Below are 23,663 nucleotides of genomic sequence, written 5' to 3' on the forward strand. Positions count from 1 at the left end.
GATGCTTCTAAATTTCATTTTGGGGACATTAAACCAAACATACCATTTGTAGTGTATGGCTGTGTCTTGTTATATACCACACCATTAAATAGAGTGCCTTCAGAAAGTATTCAACTGTAACTCAGCCACCTAGGAACATTCACGGTCTTCTTGGTAAGCAACTCCAGTGTAGATTTGGCCTTGTGTTTTAGGTTATTGTCCTGCTGAAAGGTGAATTAATCTCCCAGTGTGGTGGAAAGCAGATTGAAATCAGGTTTTTCTCAAATTTTGCTGTGTCCATTCCGCTGCTGATTATTTATTTTTTATCTGGAAAAACTCCCCCGTCTTTAATGATTACATGCATACCCATAACATGATGCAACCACCACTATGCTTGTGTAACAGTATAACTTTAGTACCGTCCCCTCGCCCTGACACGGGCGCGAACCAGGGACCCTCTGCACACATCGACAACAGTCACCCACGAAGCGTCGTTACCCATCGCTCCACAAAAGCCGCGGCCCTTGCAGAGCAAGGGGCAACACTACTAATACGTTTCAGAGCAAGTGACGTAACTGATTGAAACGCTACTAGCGCGTACCCGCTAACTAGCTAGCCATTTCACATCCGTTACACTTGAAAATATGGAGTGGTACTCAGTAATGTGTTGTTGGATTTGCCCCAAACACAACACTTTGTATTCAGGACAAAAAGTTAATTGCTTTGCCACATTTTTTGCAGTATTACTTTAGTGCCTTGTTGCAAACTGGATGCATGTTTGGAATACTTGTATTCTGTACAGGTTTCCTTCTTTTCACTGTCAATTAGGTTAGTATTGTGGAGTAACTACAGTGTTGATCCATTCTCAGTTTTCTATCACAGCCATTAAATTCAAACTGTTTTAAAGTCACTATTGGCCTCATGGTAAAATCCCTGAGAGGTTTCCTTCCTCTCTGGCAACTGAGTTAGTAAGGATGCCAGCATCTTTATAGTGACTGGGTGTATTGATACACCAACCAAAGTATAATTAATAACTTCACCATGTGCAAAGGGATATTCAATATCTGCTTTGTATTTATACCTATCATCTACCAATAGGTGCCCTTCTTTGCGAGGCATTGGAAAACCTCCCTGGTCATTGTGATTGAATCTGTGTTTGAAGTTCACTGCTTGACTGAGGGACCTTACAGATAATTGTGTGTGGGATACAGAGATGAGGTAGTCATTCAAAAATCATTTTAAACACTTATTGCACACAGAGTCCATGCAACTTATGTGACTTAAGCTTATTTTTTTACTATTTTGGCTTGCCATAACAAAGGGGTTGAATACTTATTGACTCAAGACATTACAGCTTTTCAATTTTTATTAATTAGTATACATTTTCAAAAAACATAATTCCACGTTGACATTATAGGCTATTGTGTGTAGGCCAGGGACACAAAAACCTCTAAACTTAATCGATTTTAAATTCAGGCTGTAACACAATTTATTTAGGAAAAAGTCAAGGAGTGTGAATACATTCTGAAGGCTCTGTATACCACACAATTAAACCAGACCATTACCACACTGTTAAATCAAATCCTGTTAAATTTGTTGCACTGGAACTAAGGCTGGCACAAAAATCGTATAGTCGTGTACCCGACAATGGCGGACAATAACCGTGACATTTGAAAATAAATATTGTCATAATCGTCTTGACATTCATTGTAGGACGGGGGATTCAACTTTATTCACAAGTAGATTGTTTACCCAATAGCAGTTCTTCATTATTAAATGAGGGTAAAGTTAGTAATCGTTTTATTAACAGAACAGCATGGTGGAAAGAAGATTATTTTCCAAAAGTTCCAGGCGATCAAAACCATTCGTTTTTGAGATGTGCTGTACATATGAGATATGTCGTACAGTGGCGAGTTTAGCATGTGAATCAAGGTGGGGCAAAAATAAATAAAAAAGTGGGATGCATGCCAGCAGTCACTACGCAACACTAAACAATACATTAATTACACTTTAACGGTGACAAACGGTGCCCACAAACTGTTAGGGCCTACATAAAGCTGTCCCAACACCCGCTACACCTGGCTATCAGTGGAGCCTTGTCTTACAGCGAAACAGTTCATTCAGCCTCATTCACTGCCTTTAAAAAAACTGCTGATATGGCTGACTTGCTTAAACAAATGTGGTTTTTACTGACATTTGAGATGTACAAACTATAGCATAAGGGGACAACAAACGAATAAAATGAAATCCGTAATTTCGATTGAGACATTAATGAGCGAGCCAGGACAGACTTAGTCAATATAACTACTTGTTCAGCACTTTTGAAATGTACAGCGACAGAGTTCAGAACATGGGCCGTTCTTACAGTGTTTCCCCTGAATACCAAGTCAGAACTGTAGGATAAATAAAGGGGGCATATAAGCAGACAATGAAAGCACATACAATATTCGATGATTACATTCTCAAAAACAGGTTATAGGCTACATGTGCACCACTGAGCCAAAACAGTCAATTTAATCTAAATTAAGAGTTGAAAATATACCAAATTATTAGGGTGAGGCACATGGGCTACTAACAGCTTACTACACAACATACACTTAGTATTACTAAGTCCAAAAATGTATTATATGCTGCTGCATAAATGATGCAATATGCCAGGGAGATATGTATACTGTAGCTAAGAAAGTAATACTAAGTGCATGTTGTGTAGTAAGCTGTTAATTAGCCCACCCTAATAATTTGGTCTATTTTCACCTTAATTTCACCTACAGTTCTGATTTGGTGGTGCACATGTAGCCTATAACCTGTTTTTGAGAAATGTAATCATCAAATATTGTAAGAGCTTTCACTGTCTGCTTATATGCCCCCTTTATTTATCCTGCAGGTTCTGACTTGGTGTGGCCCATGTTTTGAATCTGTCACTGTACATTTCCAAAAGTGCTGAACAAATAGTTATAATGACTACGTCAGTCCTAGCTCGCTCATTAATGTCTTCATCGAAATTACGGATTGCCTCTTATGCCATAGTTTGTACATCTCAATTGTCAGTAGAACCCACATTTGTTTAAGCAAGTCAGCCATATCAGCTATGTTTTTTTTTTAAAATGCAATAAATGAGGCTGAAAGAACTGTTTCGCTGCCAGACTAGGCTCGGCAGTTGTATAGTGCAATCAATGTGCTGTTTAGTGTTGTGTTGTGTAGCGGCTTTGCTGGCATGCATCCCACATATATATTTTTTGCCCCACCGAGATTTACATGCTAAAATCGCCACTGATGTGGATTATAATTAATGGGCATTTTTGTAGGGGTTTATTTATTTTATTTTTTATTGTAAGGGAAAATCAAGTCAGACATTTTAAAGTGGAAAAATTACAAACTTCAGAAGACTTTTTAAACCTAAAATACACTACACGTGTTTTCTTGCAACAGGGTGATCAAAGTAAGATACTAAAACTGTATCTGCTCTTCTCTATCTGCTCTCGTACTTATGATCTACCGACACTTTTGATATTGCCCAGAATATAAATGTGCTGTTCCTATTTTTGGGAAATGGACCATTGCTTCCTCCCTTGCCTAGGTCTAAGTAGGCCTGGCTAGGACCAATCACTAAGTTATCTGGATAGGTGAAAATTCATCTTTCTACGGAATTAATTTGACCAATTGTGCTATGCCAGATCAAGTAGCTAGTAACGTTTTGTAGTTAGATTTTATCTGCTTCTGTGCGTTCTGATTTATCCATGCCCTCTGAGATGCATTGCTCTGGCCTCACTGACTGTGTGCAGGCTTTGCAGTAGAACACAGAGTGGTAATGCTGCCGTAGACGTGGTCGCTATACCGTATGTATAGTATTCCTTTAGCTATCTATCTAAACGTTTTTTTGAATAACACCAGCAAACATGCTGGACTTTGCGATATTTGCAGTGACTTTTGTCATCATTCTGATCGGCGCAGTCCTCTATTTGTATCCAGTAAGTCAGTGCTTATATTAGCCAATATTTGCAACATCGTATATCCACCAATGGCATTACTAGCTACGTGTAAGCTGCTAACTTTGTGCACAGTTTTACAGTGACATGACAGTTAACAAATCACTGAACATATAATGCATCTACTTTTAGTACTCAAATGTTTCAGCAGTTTAAGTGAATTGTAGAACATATGGCAAAGGAGTGGACAAATATTTTGTTCAAAGCTCAAGTTTTTAGAGGTTACTGCCATGGACTTAGAATATGTAAACCCCACACCATTTCTTGTCATGTTTCATTTATGATATGTCTCTCTTGAAACTGAATGTAACATGCGTGATTATTTTTTTAAATCAAGTCATCAAGAAGTGCTTCTGGTATACCAGGTCTCAACCCTACAGAAGAGAAGTGAGTAGCCTATGACAAGATGTGTTTTACAACTTTCTAAGTACTGTCTCTCTTTAGCACTCAGGTAAGGTCACCACACTTGACCTGAGCCTGTATTTATAAAGCGTCTCTGTAGGAGTACTGATCCAGAATCAGATCCCCCTGTCTATTCATCTCCATATAAAAGGCAAAACTGATCCTAGATCAGCGCGCATACACTAGGTTCATATTGGTTTATTTGTCTCATTCTCTTAATCTAGGGATGGAAATCTACAAGACATAGTGAACCAAGGCAGTCTGCATGAGTTTCTGGCTAGTCTACATGGACAGTTTGGTCCTGTGGCATCCTTCTGGTTTGGAGGACGCCCTGTGGTCAGCTTGGGTTCAGTGGACCAGCTACGGCAGCACATCAACCCCAACAGGACTAGTGAGTATTGGGGAGGGAGGGAAACTATTGGGAGGAAAGGGTAACATGTGCTCTGTCCCTACTAACATACCACTTAAAATGCATGCTTAAAAGTTTGCACCATTCTAAGTGGAATGCAGGTATCGATAGACGTTGTAACAGATTCAGGTGATTTCTGTTTTACATGTACAGTGTTGTTTTGAAATTAAGAAACAGTAACATGTTTTCCACTGTGACATCTTCTACCCTTACTTGTAGCGGACTCATTTGAGACAATTCTGAAGTCGTTGCTAGGGTACCAGTCAGGAACGGGTGGAGGGGCCACAGAGGCTGTAATGAGGAAGAAGTTGTATGAGAATGCCCTCAACAACACCCTGAAGGAAAACTTTCCCCTGCTGCTGAAGGTTTGCCTCTTACACAATGGCTCATTTGGCAGTTTTTTATATTTGGCTGTAGTATTCTGCAATACTTTCTTATGTTTTTGTGTATCCATTTAGTATTTGTTTACTCAAAAGCTTTTTGTGCTCACTTCCCTGGGATGTTATAGTTTAGTAGCCTAGTGGTTAGATTGTTGGGCCAGTAACAGGAAGGTTTCTGGGTTGAATCCCTGACCTGACAAGGTAAAAATCTGTCGTTCTGCCCGGGTGCCGAAGACGTGGATGTCGATTAAGGCAGCCCCCCGCACCTCTCTGATTCAGAGGGGTTGGTTTAAATGCGGAAGACACATTTCAGTTGAATGCGTTCAGTTGGACAACTGACTAGGTATCCCCCTTTCCCATTGACACACACTCTCTGTCTCCCTCCCTTCCCTTTTGTCCTGTTCTAGCTGGTGGAGGAGTTAGTGGGGAAGTGGAAGTCTTTCCCTAAGGACCAGCACACACCCCTCTGTGCCCATCTGCTAGGATTGGCCATGAAGGCTGTCACTCAACTCGCTCTGGGTGACCGCTTCCGGAATGATGCTGAAGTCATCGGCTTCCGAAAGAACCATGAGGCAGTGAGTTAGCAGTCACATTTAAAGTCACCGTTTCTTGTGAAAAGATGCCCATTACGACCTGTGTTGTTTGCAGATTTTCACTGATAATTCCCTTTACTTGTCAGATCTGGTCAGAGATCGGAAAAGGCTATTTGGACGGTTCCATGGAGAAGAGCTCCATCAGAAAGGAACACTATGAGAGAGGTGAGTGAGAACTAGTTCACTGCTATGGATCATATGTGTTACATGTACATCTCAGCATTAAGAGAACTTCCACTTCCTTACTGAATGTATCTGAAATAAAAAAGAGATTGTTAGAGTATCTCCCTATGTGTATAAATTCTCTGTCCTCGTGCTAAGTACATAATTTTTTCCTAGCCACCGTGCTTCTACACCTGCATTGCTTGCTGTTTGGGGTTTTAGGCTGGGTTTCTGTACAGCACTAAGATATCAGCTGATGTACGAAGGGCTATATAAATAAATTTGATTTGATTATGTTTTTTTACAGCGCTGGCAGAAATGGAAACAGTGCTTATGTCTGTGGCTAAAGACAGGAAAGGACAAAAGAGCCAGACAGCGTTTGTGGACGCTCTTCTCCAGTCCAACCTTACAGATAGACAGGTGATGCACAGATTCCTTAATTATAAGGAGAATGGACTCATAGGGGCAGAGCATAGAGCCTCTTGTTGCTGTTACTCATGTGTAGAGGAAAATAAAACTTTCTTCCTACTTTTGTTTGAATTAATTCTTGTTTTCATTGATTCTCTTTTGTAGGTGATGGAGGACAGCATGGTATTCACACTGGCAGGATGTGTCATCACAGCTAATTGTGAGTACTAGTAATAAATAGATTATGCCTATCTACGTTAGAACTTGCAGCTTTTATGGTGTATCCAATCGTCATTTTTTTCTGAACAAATAAAATCATACATTTGGTTAGTATTCTGTCAGAAAATCTTTCTCACAAACTGTTGATGTTTCTCTTTGTGGTTGTAATATTTTCCCAGTGTGCATCTGGGCAGTACACTTCCTGTCCACGTCAGAGGAAGTTCAGGAGAAGCTGCATCAGGAGCTGGAGGATGTTCTGGGCTCTGAGCCTGTCTCTCTGGATAAGATCCCACAGCTCAGGTGACCTCTGACTCTGTCTGACAGCCAAATAACATCAACGATGTGATGCAGTGTAATAGAGGTGTTTCAGATCCACTCTTGCATGATGAGTACCTTATATGAGACCTGAAGACTGGTGTGAGCTTCCTGAGCTGATGCCTAAGCTAACAGGGGCTAACAGCCTTGTGGTCCACATGACACCCGGGTTCAAACCCTGGTCGATCACACCAGAAGGGGCAGGTATCCTCATGGTGGCATGTCTTCAAGGTATATTTATAGATACATGTTATCATGCCTATCAAATGCATCTTCTATACTATAGGTACTTCCAGCAGGTTTTGAACGAGACTGTGCGGACAGCCAAACTGACGCCCATCGCAGCCCAGCTCCAGGAAAATGAAGGCAAAGTCGATCAGCACATTATTCCTAAAGAGGTATCTTATTCTCCTCTTCCCTACTTAGTCCCTTTATTATCCACATCTCACTGTCACAGTCAGCAAGTGCTTGTGGATGTAAAATGAACAGAAGTTTAAAGTGAATAATGAAAACACTTTATTCCTATGTTTCTTTTAGACACTGGTGATCTATGCCCTTGGGGTAGTCCTACAGGATGCAGACACCTGGAGCCGTCCCTACAAGTCTGTTCATATGCATTTTTGCCAACTAAAGAGGCAATTTTTGCTGGATATTTTTGGTACCGATTTTGATTTCTTGCACTTTGTCCATCCAGGTTTGACCCAGATCGATTCACAGAAGATTCAGCCAGGAAAAGCTTCTCTCTGCTTGGATTCTCAGGGAGTCAGGCCTGTCCTGAGCTGAGGTAACGGGGATGGGAAAGGATAGTGGCGTGCACTTGAGATTAACCAAGGGGCTAGGGCATTTTCTAGTTGTAATTACACAGGAGCAACTTCTTATACAGTTTTACCATATTTCTTCTACAGTATCAAATGAAAGGAAATGGAGAGGATGTGGGCTTGTAACTAACTTTTTATACCACCATTTTGCCACCTTTCAGGTTTGCATACACAGTGGCCACTGTCGTCCTCAGCACTGTAGTGCGCCAACTGAAGCTGCATCAGGTAAAGGGACAGGTGGTAGAGGCCAGATCTGAGCTGGTGTCAACGCCTAAAGATGACACATGGATCACTGTGAGCAGAAGAAGCTAAACTAACAGTGGACATTTGTCTCAAACTCCATCTGTGGAAGAGGAACTGTGTTATTTGGGAAGGTGCTTGTCAGTTAGCCTAGATTCTAGACCGAGTGGAACTGTTAAAATAACTTTAAACATGATGGCGCGCTTTGTAGGGCTATTTGTCAGTCAGCTCTTGAACATGGTTTTGATTAGCTCAAGTCATTGCCAATGGTGACTCGTCATTTGAGCTAACACCTGAAGTAGCTTTTTGTTCCGCCTATTTCGATATGAGGATCAGTACCTATCTTTTCAAGTTACATGATCATTGATGTTTTGTCTTAAACCTTGCCTTAAACCAACATTCCAGCTGAACTGCCTTCCAAAACACGTGGTCCCCACTCCCCCAGATATATGGCATTGGCATTTTTGACAGTTCATTTTTAAAATAAAGTTTACACTACTCTTGTGTTAGGATAGGAATATAATATTTTGCACATTTGTTGCAGCCCCACTGTTGTGAGCATATCTTGCCACCTTCAAGACATCTTTGCCATTATTATCAACAAGTGCTCACTCTGTATCTGCAGGGTCTCTGGTTCAATCCCCAGCCCTGTTTCCCCTGTATCGCTACATTAGCATTGGTTGTTTAAAATAAAAATAATATTATTAACAGCCTTTTTCCAGGTGGTATTATTTCCTTTCAAAACAGAATCTTGAGGTGTTCTCATAATTTACACCAGTCACAATGTAAATTGACAAGGAATTGAAAGAGCAAAGATCTAGGTATCATATCCACTTAAATTTGTCACAGATTGTCATACACTCCGTCATAATTGGGATGCCCAACGCCACCTCTGCATGAGCGTTGGAGAGGCTGGGATCTGGCATGCATTGATTGCTAAAGATGTGAAAATGGCGGAGTTACAAATGCTTTTGGAAGAGGAGATTCCAGCTGGACGTAGTGCTTTATTAGATAGTTTTACCAATTTGGAAAGAGTTGCCGAGTATTGCGAAAGCAACTATGTTCAGGTAATGATAATTTTATAACATGATCAATTATATATTCTACGAGTATCATCTTTAACGGTAGGCGAGGTGATGGCTACGAGCTTTGCCGATGAGGTGCAGCGACTCAACTGCAAGGGTGCTCCTGTTAGCGCGACCAAGCTAGGCTATAGATAACTAGCTAACCTTAGTTAGCTACTTCATGCGGAACGTAGCTAGCTAGCTATGGTTTTCCTAATTTGAAAACATTGGTTGCCGTTCTCCAACCATCATACATGTGTCGTCATTTCTCAAACGTTTATGTAGTTGTTAGTATTTTTACTAACTTGACTTCGTTAACTATTTACATCCAACCAAATAATGCTTGCTAGCTAACTAGTTGTGCTAACTAGCTGAGTTAGCACGAATTATCTGGGCACAGCTGGTTTCATGATTGACAGTGTCGTGATGGGGTACACAAGGTATTCAGCTAAGGTAAATAAGTAAGGCATTTAATTGGATTTCAAATGATGGGACACGTTCTGATACCAGAAGAAAACCAAATAAGCCACAAGTAAACGAATTATGACTATAGCAAACGAGCTAGCTAATTCCAACTAGCCACGGTTTCTAGTTAGCTGCACTGGTAGCTGCCATTGCTGTCAAATTCTCCAGTGGCACGGGTTTGAAATTCCCAACTCATGTCAACATTAGCTAGCTGTTAACATTGGTCGTGAAGAAAATATATATACCATGTGTGGCACTTGTAAGCGTTCTTCTCCTGCCAATATTTAACGTTAGTTAGCTAATGTTAATGTTACAGCCTTATGTGTGCCAAAGCAAGTCACTGCAGATTGGTTAGGAAGATTGGACAGGACACCCTGTATCATCAATGCCGAACTTATTGTACTACTGACTGTAGAGTGGGAAAATAAATCTGTGTTTCATAGACTACTGGTGGATCTGGCAGTGGCAGAACAAGCTAAATTGTTCATAACGTTAGTCATGCCATAAAGTACGTTTTTCCTAATATAAAGTGAGGTTCTGACACCGAGTGAAACGTTTGTCAATTGTGCCACTGCCCTGGAACTAGAGGTCTTCACGGGTCCAAAAAGTTGGACGGGTTCCGAAATGGATCTGGGCTTTCCCACCCTGACCCGATATGCATAAATTCGTTTTTAAATATAGAGACCCGTTCTGAACGGACCCGAGGACAACTAGACCCATTCCATATAGACCCGGTCGAATCCAGGCCGATCCGAGTGATGGAGCTGATAAAGCCAAGAGGTGGGAGAGAGGTGCTGCTATAGCAGGTGGGGGAGGGGCCATACTTTGAGCAAGTGACATGGGGAGGAGGGAGAGATGAGACAGCAACCATCCAAGCCGACTCGCCCTATAGTATACTAATAGCTGCCATAGCTAGGTTATTTATCATCAAATATGATTATGTAGTACCTGTCTAGGACTGCATCAAACCGGGAGAAGCTAGCTAGGCTAAAAGAGGCTGCAGTGCATGCACGTTCTCATCCTACAGTTACAAATAACTCTATTCAGAATATTAAGTAGCAAGTTGGCTCTTGGTTGTTGTAACCTATCCTTCTTCTTTAACTTTTAATTCTGTCAAATCTAATCTTATTGGCCGCGTACACATACACTCAGTTGCCAGTTTATTAGGTACTCATCTAGTACTGGATTGGACCCCCCTTTGCCTCCAGAACAGCTGGAGTTCTTCGGGGGAATGTACATGTTGGTATCAAGGGTTTTCCACTCCTCAATTATCCAGTGTTGGTGATCGTGTGCCCACTGGAGCCTCTTCTTCTTGTTTTTAGCTGATAGGAGTGGAACCCAGTTTAGTCGTCTGCTGCAATAGTCCGTCCGTGACAAGGACCAACGAGTTCATTCCGAGATGCCTTTCTGCACACCACTGTTGTACTGCGCCGTTATTTGCCTGATTGTGGACCGCCTGTTAGCTTGCACGATTGTTGCCTCTCAACCTCTCATCAACCAGCTGTTATCGCCCACAGGACTGCCGCTGACTGTATGTTTTTTGTTTGTCGTACCCTTCTCGGTACGCGAAAAGCCCAGGAGGCCAGACGTTTCTGAGATGCTTCAAAAGGCGTGTCTGGCACCGACAATTAGTCGACGCTCAGTTGCTTAGGTCACTTGTTTTACCCATTCTAAAGTTCAACCGAACAGTAACTGAATGCCTCGATTGTCTGTGCCTGCATTATATAGCAAGCCATGGCCACGTGACTCACTCTCTGTAGCGGCAAACCATTTTCGTGAACGAGGTGGTTTACCTAATAAACTGGCCACTGTGTATTTTGCAGATGTTATCGCAGGACAGCGAAATGCTTATGTTTCTAGCTCCAACAGTGCAGTTTACCTAACAACACAAAATGGTACACACACATCCCCCAAATTTTAATTAAGAAATATCAGAATGAGCAATGTCAGAGTCCGGTGTATATGTATATAAATCATATGTGTAATGGTGTTAATGGACAGTATATGAATAGGAAAGGTGTGTACAGCAGTAGTTATATAGGATGAACCTTGAGTAGAATACACTATATACATATGAAGTGGGTAAAACGGTATGTAAATATTATTAAAGTGACCAGTGTTCAAATGTCCTGGCACTGAATGCGCAATGACATTATTGGGTTTAGTTAATAATTAACATGACTAAAGATGTCTTGACCTGTGATCTTGCTTCTGCCCAGCTGTGATCATGACTGTCATTCTCACACACACGATTCAAGCACGGACTCCATACTGGTATTTATTAAAACAAATATTTTCAGGAGCTTACGGCACCTGGTATTCCCAGGCGGTCTCCCGCCCCAGTACTAACCAGACCCGAGGTGGTTTGGCCACAAGCATATTTTTTTAAACCAAATTTCTCCCTGAATTAGGTCCCTTGGCTCATCTCTGCAACTCCTCAATGGACTTGGGAAAGGCGAAGGTCAAGTCATGCGTCCTCCGGCCGCCTACTTATCACACTGCTCGCTTAACCCTGTTGTCAGACACACAAATGTGTCAAGAGGAAACACCGTTCAACTGTAGTCGCTAGAGCGCGATTAGCCAAGGAAAGCCCCACCGGCCAAAACCTCCGCTACCCCGGAAAACGCTGGGCCAATTGTGCGCCCTCTTATGTGGCTCCCAGTCACAGCCGGTTGTGATATGCCTCAGAACTCCGGTGCAGTGCTTTTGACCGCTGCACCATCCAGGACTCAAGATATTTAATTAGGCTAATCTGAGATTGTTCAATGAAAGTCTGCTGGTTCCCCAATAGGCCTAGCCTATATAGTTAGTCACAGAATGGATCACTGTTCTTCTGTTTTAGATTAGTCACATGCACAGGGTCACAGAAGTAATTACAGGGTACAGTGAAATTCTTAAGCTCCGAGCACTAACTGTGCAGGTCAAAAAGAGAGGAGAATGAAACAATAATAACAATACAAATATGATTACACATATTTACAACTGTAGTAATGATAAATGTCCATTGGGGGGTGGGGGCAGGGTAAATGTCCGTTGTGGGGGGGGCGACAGTAGGATGTCGATGGTGCTCCTGTAGAACACTGAGGGTCCTCTGGGACAGGCTGGATTTCTTCAGCTTCCTGAGGTAGAAGAGTCGCTGTCGTACCTTTTTCACCGCGGTGTCCGTGTAGTTTGACCATTTCAGTTCCTCTGAGATGTGTACGCAGAGGAAATTGAAGTTTTTGACCGTCTCCATTGATGAGGACAGCCTGGTTCCTCCTGAAGTCCACAATCGGCTACTTTGTTTTGCTGACGTTGAGGGAGAGGTTGTTTACCTGGCACCACGCCGTCCGAATGCCTGCCTGCCTCTCTGTAGGCCGTCTCGTCCTTGTTGGTAATCAGGCCTACTACCTTTGTGTAGTCAGCCAACTTGGAGTTGGAACTGTGTGAAGCCATGCAGTTAGGAAGAGGTTCGATTGAAGTGCTCTGGTCTACCTGATGTAGGCCTATTTGTCAATATGTTTTTGCTGAAGTTTGTGTTGTATGAGTTAAACCTATTTTCGTAAGAGTTAATTGCAGGTTGGTTATGAATAAATGATCTGAAGAATGCTGTGTTGATCTTGAGACTGCTACAAGTGTGAGAGGTTGTGCGCTCTTGTCATCCCAGTTTACTACAGCTGCACCTTTCTTTGATTACTGACAACCTGTTTGTCTTCATGCTTGAAAATGGATGTAATTCCTTAGTGGTGCTCTTGACTCCCCGTAAGGCATGTGGAATTCGTGACTGAGGCTGCCTAGTTTTCACTGTTGTTAAAGTGCATCTGAAGGCAATAAACATATTCTCTGATAGAAAACAGCCTATGTGGCATCGATATTAGTCAGACACATTCATTCTAGTGTCAACATTGACTACAAAGTGGAAATAGGATCATTTTGTTCATGAAGTCAGTTTTGTCCAAAAGGAGTTTTGTAAGTGAGTTTGTCATGACTTGAGGGTTGGGTTTTGATTTCGACAATGCTCACTTGCCCTCTGACACGGGATACACAGCTGCTGTGATTGCGGTCTATCCAATCCTACCGCAGACAGTGAGACAGACCTCCCCATCAGTGCAAAGGATGTGACTTCTGTGCAACGGTTGCACTTTTTTTCTTTTCTTTTTACTTGAGAAATACTGCACCAAACACCTTAACTAGATGTAAAACCTCAGCAAAAATATAAATTAATTACCTATTTCTTGAGTTCTTAGAATCATTGACTATTTTGAAGAAGTAATACTGGCTTTGTTCCTATGGTGTTTCATTGGGGACAAACATCAGTAACTGCCACATCGAACCACACCCCCAAGACTGAAAACTAGTTTTTTCTTAATGAGCAGCAGAGATACGCATGCCAGAATCCCTGCATTCAGTCGGTCTTTAACACACCGTCCATGGAATTCAGGGCAGAAGGGGAGGGTAGAGGGTTGTCCTTTGAGAAAAGTAATGTCGTTCAGTACATACTGTCAACAAGGGAAGTCGTGGTCAGAAAAGCATGGAAAGGTTAATCTCCAGGAAACTCTGTTTCCCTCTGAAAACATATGGGCTTGCCTTGTCATCCTTCAGCCCCTGCAAGATCCTATTTATATGATATCGATGCTCTCCTTTTTATGCTGCCTGGCTTTATTGTTTTGTTATTGCCTCTACTCTCGATTCTCTGTTACTGATGTCTATCTGTTCATCCTCTCTCTCTCCCTCCTCAGTCACCAGATAAGCACAGAGCGTTGGAGGAGACTAAGAACTACACCACCCAGTCCCTGGCCAGCGTAGCTTACCTGATCAACACCTTGGCCAACAATGTCCTGCAGATGCTTGACATTCAAGCCTCCCAGCTCCGCCGCATGGAATCCTCCATCAACCACATCTCACAGGTACGCGGCTGCCGGGATGTGGAACACTCTGTCTACACACACATTGGATGCACGCGTTGCGAAATACACTCACTCACACACACAAACACGCATCCATATAGCCTAAAAATTACTTTATAGGCTTAGTTCAAAAAGCTGTTTTGTTCAAGTCTATTTCTTGTATTTCTGCCCCTTGTGCGGCCCCAGACAGTGGACATCCACAAAGAGAAAGTGGCCAGGCGGGAGATTGGCATCCTGACCACCAATAAGAACACCTCTCGCACACATAAGATCATTGCTCCGGCCAATCCAGAGAGGCCGGTGCGCTACATCCGCAAGCCAATTGACTACAGCCTGCTGGATGACATGGGCCACGGAGTCAAGGTAGGGAGCAGTGGGGCATTGACGTTTACCGACTGGATTCCTGATGATAGTAGTACATTTACATTTTTGTACTGGAGTGAGTTTTCATCAAACTTTTGTAGCACTAAGATCATGGACAAACACTGATCTTAGTGCGACAACCGTTTTGGGGAACTCCCCCCTGTTTGGTACAAAGACAGTAGTAGGCCCTTGGGAAAAGCACGAGGGCGTGGTGGTAACGGTGTGAGTCACTTTGACTAGGACAGTGTGTGACTTGTTCGCTGCTTCCCTAACAACATCTGTGGACTGTAGGCCTATAACATTGCTACACGTGTTTCTGTGCATTTTCTCACTATTAGTCACTAATCCTCCTTTCTCTTTCTCTCTCTTTGCATCACTTATTTGCCTTTTTAAAATGAACCTAGTGGTTGCTAAGGTTTAAGGTAAGGATTTCTAACAAAATGTAAACCCTAAAAACAACGTTGTTATGCGTGTAAGACCAGAGTGTGTTTTGTCTGATCCCAGGTTATGTTTTGTTGCTCTGTTGACTAGTACTTCCCTGTTGTTGTTTTTGTATCCTCTCTCACCGTGTCCTACAGGCCAGTGCTCAGAACATGAAGGCCGGAGCCGCAGGTCTCCCTCGCACCAACCCACCCACACAGAAGCCGCCCAGCCCACCCATGTCAGGGAAGGGAACCATTGGGTATGTAAACGTGGCAGGTGCCACAACTCCTGTCCATGCTGCTCATGTACTTGAGAAAAACATGCTTTCAGTCTCAGCCAACCACGATCAGACATCTAAAACATGTTTGTCAATGGACAAGATCTGATCATGCAGGCACCAGGTGTCCCTTTGTGCTACAGATTGCTTTAGTGTCCCTCTGCTCCTCCTAAGCACCATATGGTGGGCTAGGGACCAGGCTACCCCCGCAACACCCAGCAGCGACCTTCAGTAACATTTAAGGGTCCGTAGCAGACCTCTTTGTGAAAAGGTCAAAGCTAGCCTGTGGCACATGATATGCTGTTTGATGATATAATGAATGTGCATACCTAATTTCTTCAGGTGTGTGGTCGTTCCAGTGAATTGATATCTTCAAATCTGTTTATTGACGTTATGGGCTACTGTTATTGTTGCTCTGTCCTGTTATGTGTCCCTGTCCAGTTTGTATCCCCCTCTACAGACCTGTCCATAACAGTAATGTATGTAATGGTTTATAACGTTGTTTTTATGTCTCTTCTAATGTTTAAGCGCTGTGTGTGTGTGACCTTCAAACATGTCCCCCCTGAAACGAGACGCATGTCGGTCGTCCATGACACACTGCCCTAGTCCAGTCTCTGGTGTAGAGGAGGCATCTCTGTCTGTGGTGTTTTGGTTGCTTTTGTCCCCCCCCCCCCCACCCCCATATGTGTGATGTCATGTGACTCCTCCCCCCTCAACTCTAATTCGGGCTGTTCATGCTCTCCATGGCAACAGCGCTCAAAGTTCCATCCCTTACACAATCACAGGGGGAGAGTATACTTGGCTGCTCATCCATACTTTTGAGGCTTTTTATTCCACTGAAGCACATCAATAGACATCACTGTCCTCGGTTGATGTTGGGCTGTGTAAGAACTGAAGCAGCAGCAGCTGTGGATACGACTGATGCATTTAATGCCTTTTCCCACCTACACCCCATTTTGAGTTTGCACTGGTTCTCTTTTTTATTTATTTTGGTTCCCATGTTTGTCCTCCTTTTCTTGTCCTCCTCCACCCCTCACTTGTGGATGTTAAACTCCTCTCATACCCCTCCCCTCGCAGGCGCCACTCCCCCTATAGGACACTCGAGCCGGTGCGTCCTCCCGTTGTCCCTAACGACTACGTCTCGAGCCCGACGCGCCATGGCAACATGGCGCCCCCACAGCAGAGCCCTGCACGCACTGCGTCTGTTAATCAGAGGAACCGCACGTACAGGTACCCCGCCCCGCATGCTCCCAGCACACCGCTAGCTAAAAACACGTCTAGAACACACTTCGAGCGGCCCTGGACTCACTGAACAGAACCGCTTAGATTCAACTGCCCTGTAGTAAAGATCTGCTGCAATAGATTACAGACACTGTAGCTACATGCTACTAAACTACTTTTTTTCCCAGCCCTACCCACAGGACTTAATATAATATCACTAGAAAAACTGGTCTGAAACACTTTGAATAGGCACTACACCAAGCACACAGAACGAACGTACAGCTCAGATAGGCATGTATTCAAATATGTTTCTTGTTTCCAAGTAATGTATTTTTATCACCTGCGTAACAGCAGAGGAAATTCAGAGAAGCACGAGCAGCTCTGGGTGTCACTGAGGCTCCTACCAGGCAATGAGAACAAGATCTTTAGGATGACAGAGTATCTGCCACCAGAGAATTGAAGCTTGGCCATTGGAATACAGCTGATCCCTTTTCTCCGTCAGTCCCTTCTCTATTTCCTTCTGAGCACATTATTACGTTTGAAACTGACGTTAAATCCATCCAGTTTCTCACTCATTCCCTGTCTCCAGTCTCCTTCCTCTTTTCTTCTCGCCTTGATTTTCTTCAGATGCCTCCAGCTTTGTCGCGTCTTTGTCACGTCATGTCTCACTAGTCAACCACCGCTAAATGTCATGTTGTAATTTGTGACGTTTTATTAATTTCTTTATTGCTGTACATGTCATCTCAAAGCAGAGCTGTTCATTTAAATCTGTTCAGTGCTAGGTAGGTGTGGGGCAGGATTTTGGGCCAGGAGAGACCCTGGTTTGGTAGGTTGTGCTTGCAGGTCCTCTGATACCAATAGGGCTCTAAGGGCCGGTTTCCTGCACCACAGATTAAACCTAGCGCTGGACAAAAAAATCACAGTACTTTTTATTCCAGTAGTAGGCTTAATCTGTATCTGGGGAACTGGCCCTACAAAGTATATAACCTCTAATCTAGACAGTAAATGACTTAATGCCAGCGGGTGTTGATTGGGTTTTGTGATGGGCTGTGTGACATCATTAGCAGTGGCAGCAGTGGAGGCAGCCACCCCAGCAGCAGCAGCCGCAGCAGCAGCAGAGAGAATAGCGGCAGCGGCTCCGTGGGCTTGCCTATCGCCGTGCCAACGCCTGCCCCGCCCCCCACAGCATTCCCAGGTAAGGTCTGGCCACATGCCCTGTCCACTGTCTAAGCTCCACCTACTAGCTCTCAAAAGAGCAATAATGTCTGTCAGACTGCTTTAAACTCTCCTTCCTTCCCCCTTGATAGTGTCTGAGCACCTGTCTTTATCTTCCTCTCCTGTCTTTACTTCTCCTTTCCTCTTTTTTCCCACTGCTTTCCTCGCTTTCCCACCTGCTGATGGTGCAGGTACTGCCCCTGCCCTTCCCAACCCTGTTAAGCCACCTCCCACTACTACTCCCGTCCCACCTGATGGCCTCCCTGTACTCTCTCTAGCTCCTAACCCCTCCCCCACCCCCCCACCTGAGGGTCCACCCGTGCCCCCTCCCCCGCCCCAGCTCCCCACTTCCGTCACTAGCACCGGCCCTGCTGCTTTCAGCACTCCCGCACAAGGTGAGTGCCCCCCCACCACCACCCTCACCCCTGCATCACATCCATCTCTCCCATCATCCCAGGACCTGTATCTGTCTGTGTACCAGCGGGGATATTGTCACGTGGGCTGGTCGTTCTCCACCCATGCATCATCAGAGTTTCTCCATCACCCTCCCTCTCACTGTTTGATCTGTCACTGTCTTTTCCTTTTTCCTCTGGGCGTCTTTCTCATTCCCTTAGGGCAATTCTCTCCCATCGCCCCCAGTCACCACCTGCATGCCATCATCACACCTTGTGCATGAGTTAAATTGTCCTTGTGTTCTTACAGTAAGTGATGTTGAAAAGGGTCTTTGACTTGAAATATGCCATGATGATAAGACATCTGAATAACAAAAACGGCAAAGTGCTTACATCAAACCCTTGAATGAAGTGCATCATGTGATGGGAAACAGAAGTGATAAGTTCAGTGACATAGCTACACCATACCAAAATCTCTCTGGTTCCCCTTGCTGTCTGTACCCCAGGTGCCCCCCAGTTCTTCAGCATGAACCGACCGGTGCAACCACAGAACCCTCCTGCGGTGGGGGGGTCTCTGCCGTACCGCCGGCCCGCGTCATTGACGGGCCAGCCCAACTCCAACATGCCCCTGGTCCTAAACCAGCCTCAACCCAACGGAGGACCCCACTTCAACCAGGTCCCAGGTAACAGCCTGGAGCAGCAACACATCACTCCTACCAGAACGCAAATGGGATTTTGTGTTTAGAGATCTTTCTCATTTAGATTGAGTCTGCCTCTTTAAAGCTTTCTTTCATATATTACTGTCTGGTTTGGTTCCTGGAGCGTTTGGGCTTCTGGTCCATCCTGTAACTCATTTGTAGAAACAAAATGTATACCGGCCCAAATTATTTCTGTTACCTGGCTTAGCGTTTTGGTTAAAAAAACAACATTTTAAATACAAGCTGACAAAAATGTTCAGTTCTTGTGAAAGAAAACTGTCATTTTGTGAGTTCCCAGAACCTCACTTGAGTATTGAATTCATACATAAAAACTCCCATTTGATTTCGGCAGACAGGCGAACCTATGAGTAGGCACAAAGCGCCTAGGTCTAGGCAGCTCGCTGTCTTTTTTTTGTGTGAAAGGATTCCCGCTCTTGATTTAGCCATTTTAATGCCTAGTCTGCCTACTGATCTAACTCGCTTCTATCATGTTCTAAATTCTAATTCCACCACATCTCTCTTTCTGCTTTCCTTCCTCTCCTTTCTTGCCTAATTACAATCTGCTCCTCTTTTTCTTCCCTCTTTATCCTCTCTCGCTCTCTCTCTGCTTCTCCTGTGGTGTGTGTGTGTGTATAGCAGGTCCTCTTGTTGCCCCCCCTCCCCCCTCCATGCAGATCACTCCCCAGCTCCCTCTGATGGGCTTTGTGGCTCGGGTACAGGAGACCAGTAAGTGGCTTTTAGCTCCTCCGTCTTGTTGCCTGGTCTTCGCAGCGGCTCCGTCGTGCATGTGTTTATGTTACTCATGACGTGAGTCTATTTTTGTCTTTACTTCAAAGCTGAACTATCCATCGACTTCGATTTACCTGTCTGAAATAAACTTCCCACCTGTGCGCATTGGAAATGTGTTCTCCTTTTCCCCCAGAATTCTCAGTTTGTCTTCATACACTTTCAGCATGGATACCAAAACAACCACTCCAGCCCTCCGCCACATGCATGGGAATGCCAGTGTCAATCCACATGTAACTAACCAACCAGTGGAATGTAGACAAGGTTCTTGACTGTGTGTTGTCCCCCCCCCCCCCCCAGTCTCAGACGTGCCCCCTCCCCCGCCCCCTGTAGAAGAAGCTGTGTTTGAGGAACCCACCCCACCCCCTCCACCTCCAGAGGACTATGAGGATGATGAGGAGGAGGAAGAGTCAGCTGTGGTGGAGTACAGTGATCCCTACGCAGAGGAGGACCCCCCGTGGGCCCCACGCACCTACATGGAGAAAGGTAGCGAATGTTTCTCTCTTCCACCCTGATCTAAACATGCCCTGTCCACTTCTCCTGTTCTCTTTCATTCGCCCTCCCTTGTGCTCTACCCATCTCCTGTCCTCTTCGCTCCTCTAACATCCTCCTCTCTGATTGGTGGACAGTGGTGGCGATCTACGACTACGCGGCGGACAAGGAGGACGAGCTGTCCTTCAACGAGGGCGCCATCATCTACGTCATCAAGAAGAACGACGACGGCTGGTATGAAGGAACAATGAGTGGCACCACCGGCCTCTTCCCCGGGAACTACGTCGAGTCCATCATGCACTATGTCGACTGAGGAAGAGGTTATAGGAAGGTCAAAGACTTTGTTAGGCAGAGCATGATCATGTTGAGGAAGTCAATGAGGAAGAGACAAGCATTCATGAAGAGTATACAACTATCCTCAACCGGTCTACCAGATGAAGTACATTGTACAACGGCCACTTGTAGATATTTCCTGTGTTTTTGAATGATATGAGACTGTATGGTGGGGGGTTTTTGTATGTACTATTAGGGCTTCATTTTGTCTTTACTATTATTATAAGGAAGGCCACAAGGATTATTGTGATTTAAAAAAAAATATTTTTCTCATTTCCTTTTGCCCTTATTTTAAAGTTTTATTTATTTGGACCATGTATTATATAGGGAGGGATAGTGGCAAGGGCTGCTGATTAAGGATAGAAATAGATGTCAGATAATCCTGATGAAGTTCTCTACTCTCAACCCAAGAGAAGACGCTAGATGAGAATGCTTTTTCCAATAGTTTCTCTGACACTCCCCGAGCTTTTCTAGACTCATATTTTATTTTATTAAAACCAGAAGGAGCTCCTATTGGTTAGTGGGATTAGGAGATGGACTGTTGCGCTTGAACTTTATATAATGTCACGTTTGGTAACATAACAAAGCTGACAGTCGCTGAAAAGACAAGCACATACTGTATGTCTACATATTACAGTGGCAGGTAAGACTGGGGGGGAAAAAACTGAAACTGATTTGTTTTCAGCTCACCTGAACACCCATTTTGAAACTTTTCAGTTTGGATTCAGTAGTTAATGAATTGGTTCTGGCCCAAGGCTAGCTAGGGCAGCTTAGAGCATGCTCAGTCACTACTTCACTTGCCTCACTACACAGGCCAGGTCTAGTATCAGGATAGACAGGTAGAGCAGTGTTTCTCAACCTTTGTCAGTTTTAGTTTTAATTGAAGACGTTGGCTTCTATGGCACAAAACAAGTTTGAGAAACACAGCCATCTGGCCCAAAGTAGAAAGAGAACTCAAATTGCAAAATGAGTGAGTCTAAAGTCTCTGCCTTACCTTGTAATCAAGACAGAGAATAGATTGACTTGGTAGAGGGACTGTCTGGGAGCCTCTTTTAGGTACATAAATACTCTGGCCACTCATTTGCATCAATGATTTCAATATTTGATGCTTATTCGTTCTTATTGTAGTGGGTCTTCACCAAAGCGTAGCATACGGCATGCTTTTGAAAAAGAAAATGATTCATTAGTCTCCTTTTCTGCTATATTATTCCTGTCTTAATATTTTAGATATGGTGTGGTTACTGGTTTGGTTTTAAATATTCACCCATATTACCATCATTGACAGGTGGTTTCATGACGCATTTATAGGAGGTGATAAAGGAAGCTTGTGCCATATTGAAGTGTGTGCGTGTGTAGGTGTCACTTCCATTTGCAATAAAAAAAGCCAGTGGGATGGGTTTGAAAATGTAGATCTTTGAGTTGTTTGGGATTGAAAGCACATTTGTAGTAAGAGTGAATTGTTACTGAAATAAAAATAAGCTGTATTACTGTCTCAGATGAGGACTAATATTAAAGCCAGCCGTTGTAGAAATTATCCAACAAACCGGCACCAAAACCTTTCAATGACTCCATCATGCTGAAACTGATGCATTGAGTGTTTATATAGTCTAGAGGTACAAGTATTATTTCCAATGTGCTTGGCCGTGTCTGAGGGCTCTGTGCTTGTCTGTCAGTCAAATCCTTTATTTTGTATTAAGTGGGTCTGTTCTTGAGTCTTGCATGCCATTTTTCTTAATACTGTAGTGGTGTCTGAAACCCAGTTGGCCCTTCACAAAGCAGCCCCAGAACTGGACCCTGGGGGCATGGTCAGCAGAGCACAACTTTATTGAATATTCAGATATGTTATGCAGAATAAACATGCCTCTGACATGTAGCATAAGGATTCATGTCAGCTCTATTCAGGACATTTCTATCTGCAATGTTCCACAACGCTGTGCAACGCAAAATGCAACCCCAGGTACTATTAAACCAGCCTCATCCAAAGACTAACGTGTAAGCTAAAACCATGTCAACTTTTATCCTGTCTGAAGATCAATAAAGTTATGGGTTTTGGGATTCGACTACTCCAGGAGGAGCCATTCATTTAACGTGTAAATGGAGAATATAAGTGTAAGAACAAGTGTTCTATTCCCTCAGCCCAAGATCTCTCTGGATGTTAAGTAAAACAGTCCATAATGCCATTGTGTTGCACAGTAAAAAAGTTTAACTTTAGAAATATCATATTTGTAAAACAATGAGAACAAAAACAATAAAACGATTAAGATTTATTGTGGTAATCTTCCTTTTTACAGACTATATACACAAGTTAGTTACCACATGGTCCGTTTTCAGACGGACCTGTGGTGTGAGATTCCTCTTGTTTCATCGCACTGTAATGGTGACAGCTGATACAAAAATCATTCATTTTCTATGCTAAAGTAAGCATATTCTCATTGAGTTTATATTTCATCAATCTAGTTATATACCTTAACAGTGTAATTAACTGACTTAACAGTGTCTGTTTAAACACTTTGTTTCTTTTAACATTAATAAACCCCAGAGTAAAGATAGAAAACAATTCCCACAAAATATAGAAAAGCTGAACACATCTTATTCTTTGAAGAGTTGACCCCAAATGAAATGGTACTTACTTTACACAAAGTGGAAAATTCATTAGTTTTACACCTTATACAGTATTGACTTGGAATCATCTTGACAACTCTTCCTCAAAACTACCAGCAGTACAGAAGAGTAAAGGATCTATGAGGGGTGATACGGGAGAGAGCGAGAAGGGTTAAAAATCTCCCTGTAGACAGTGAAACTATACATGGGTTGTCTGAAGTAGCCAGTCCCCTCTCCCTTCTAAGGCTCACAGATGACTGTCTCGACCACAAACTTGTTCTCAAAGTGACGGATCGTCCTGCAGTTCAGGGCTTCACGCTTCTCCCTGCCTGCAAGGTACAGATGAAGGAGGACATATCAAAAATGGGCATGTAGGCCTATACAAACATCTGCTATAGTAACTGTTCATTGGCCAGAGTATAATGCTGTGTGTTCTCAGGTCCACCAAGGAATTTCACAAAATGGTTAATACATGACTATTCATCTTAAAGTGTGTGCCAGTACTAACCCAGTATGGTGTGTGTGTGTGTGTGCGT

General features: G+C 43.5%; 3 protein-coding genes across 19 annotated transcripts in view; 2 read left to right on the forward strand and 1 right to left on the reverse strand.

The window, feature by feature from the left end:
* The first annotated feature begins 3,530 nt into the window (after positions 1 to 3,530).
* LOC139566322 (cytochrome P450 20A1-like) lies at positions 3,531 to 8,621 on the forward strand. Its single transcript, XM_071387436.1, has 13 exons — positions 3,531 to 3,947; positions 4,303 to 4,352; positions 4,592 to 4,758; positions 4,996 to 5,141; positions 5,564 to 5,731; positions 5,836 to 5,914; positions 6,219 to 6,331; positions 6,485 to 6,539; positions 6,718 to 6,838; positions 7,140 to 7,251; positions 7,391 to 7,455; positions 7,548 to 7,637; positions 7,833 to 8,621. The coding sequence occupies exons 1-13, from the start codon at positions 3,876 to 3,878 to the stop codon at positions 7,981 to 7,983; spliced, it is 1,389 nt and encodes a 462-aa protein (XP_071243537.1). The 5' UTR covers positions 3,531 to 3,875; the 3' UTR covers positions 7,984 to 8,621.
* A 155-nt stretch (positions 8,622 to 8,776) lies between these two features.
* LOC139566305 (abl interactor 2-like) lies at positions 8,777 to 22,793 on the forward strand. Of its 17 annotated transcripts, none has more exons than XM_071387398.1 (12): positions 8,778 to 8,978; positions 14,159 to 14,326; positions 14,513 to 14,689; positions 15,094 to 15,111; positions 15,268 to 15,371; positions 16,467 to 16,619; positions 17,675 to 17,805; positions 18,017 to 18,220; positions 18,724 to 18,900; positions 19,552 to 19,641; positions 20,002 to 20,187; positions 20,331 to 22,793. In XM_071387398.1, the coding sequence occupies exons 1-12, from the start codon at positions 8,808 to 8,810 to the stop codon at positions 20,504 to 20,506; spliced, it is 1,755 nt and encodes a 584-aa protein (XP_071243499.1). In that variant the 5' UTR covers positions 8,778 to 8,807; the 3' UTR covers positions 20,507 to 22,793. The 17 variants fall into 17 exon arrangements, with proteins under 17 accessions (XP_071243504.1, XP_071243516.1, XP_071243505.1 ...); XM_071387399.1 differs by having other exon boundaries at positions 19,555 to 19,641; XM_071387403.1 differs by lacking the exon at positions 16,467 to 16,619 and having other exon boundaries at positions 8,777 to 8,978.
* The window catches only part of LOC139566308 (integral membrane protein 2B-like), a 28,919-nt gene continuing 28,033 nt past the window's right edge, over positions 22,778 to 23,663 (reverse strand). The window contains exon 6 of the mRNA XM_071387418.1: positions 22,778 to 23,456. Within this exon, the coding sequence (XP_071243519.1) occupies positions 23,368 to 23,456 (89 nt within the window). The 3' untranslated portion in view covers positions 22,778 to 23,367. The remainder of the gene's footprint in view (positions 23,457 to 23,663) is intronic.

The sequence above is a fragment of the Salvelinus alpinus genome, chromosome 38 (genome assembly GCF_045679555.1).
Source record: "Salvelinus alpinus chromosome 38, SLU_Salpinus.1, whole genome shotgun sequence".
Lineage (NCBI taxonomy): Eukaryota > Metazoa > Chordata > Actinopteri > Salmoniformes > Salmonidae > Salvelinus > Salvelinus alpinus.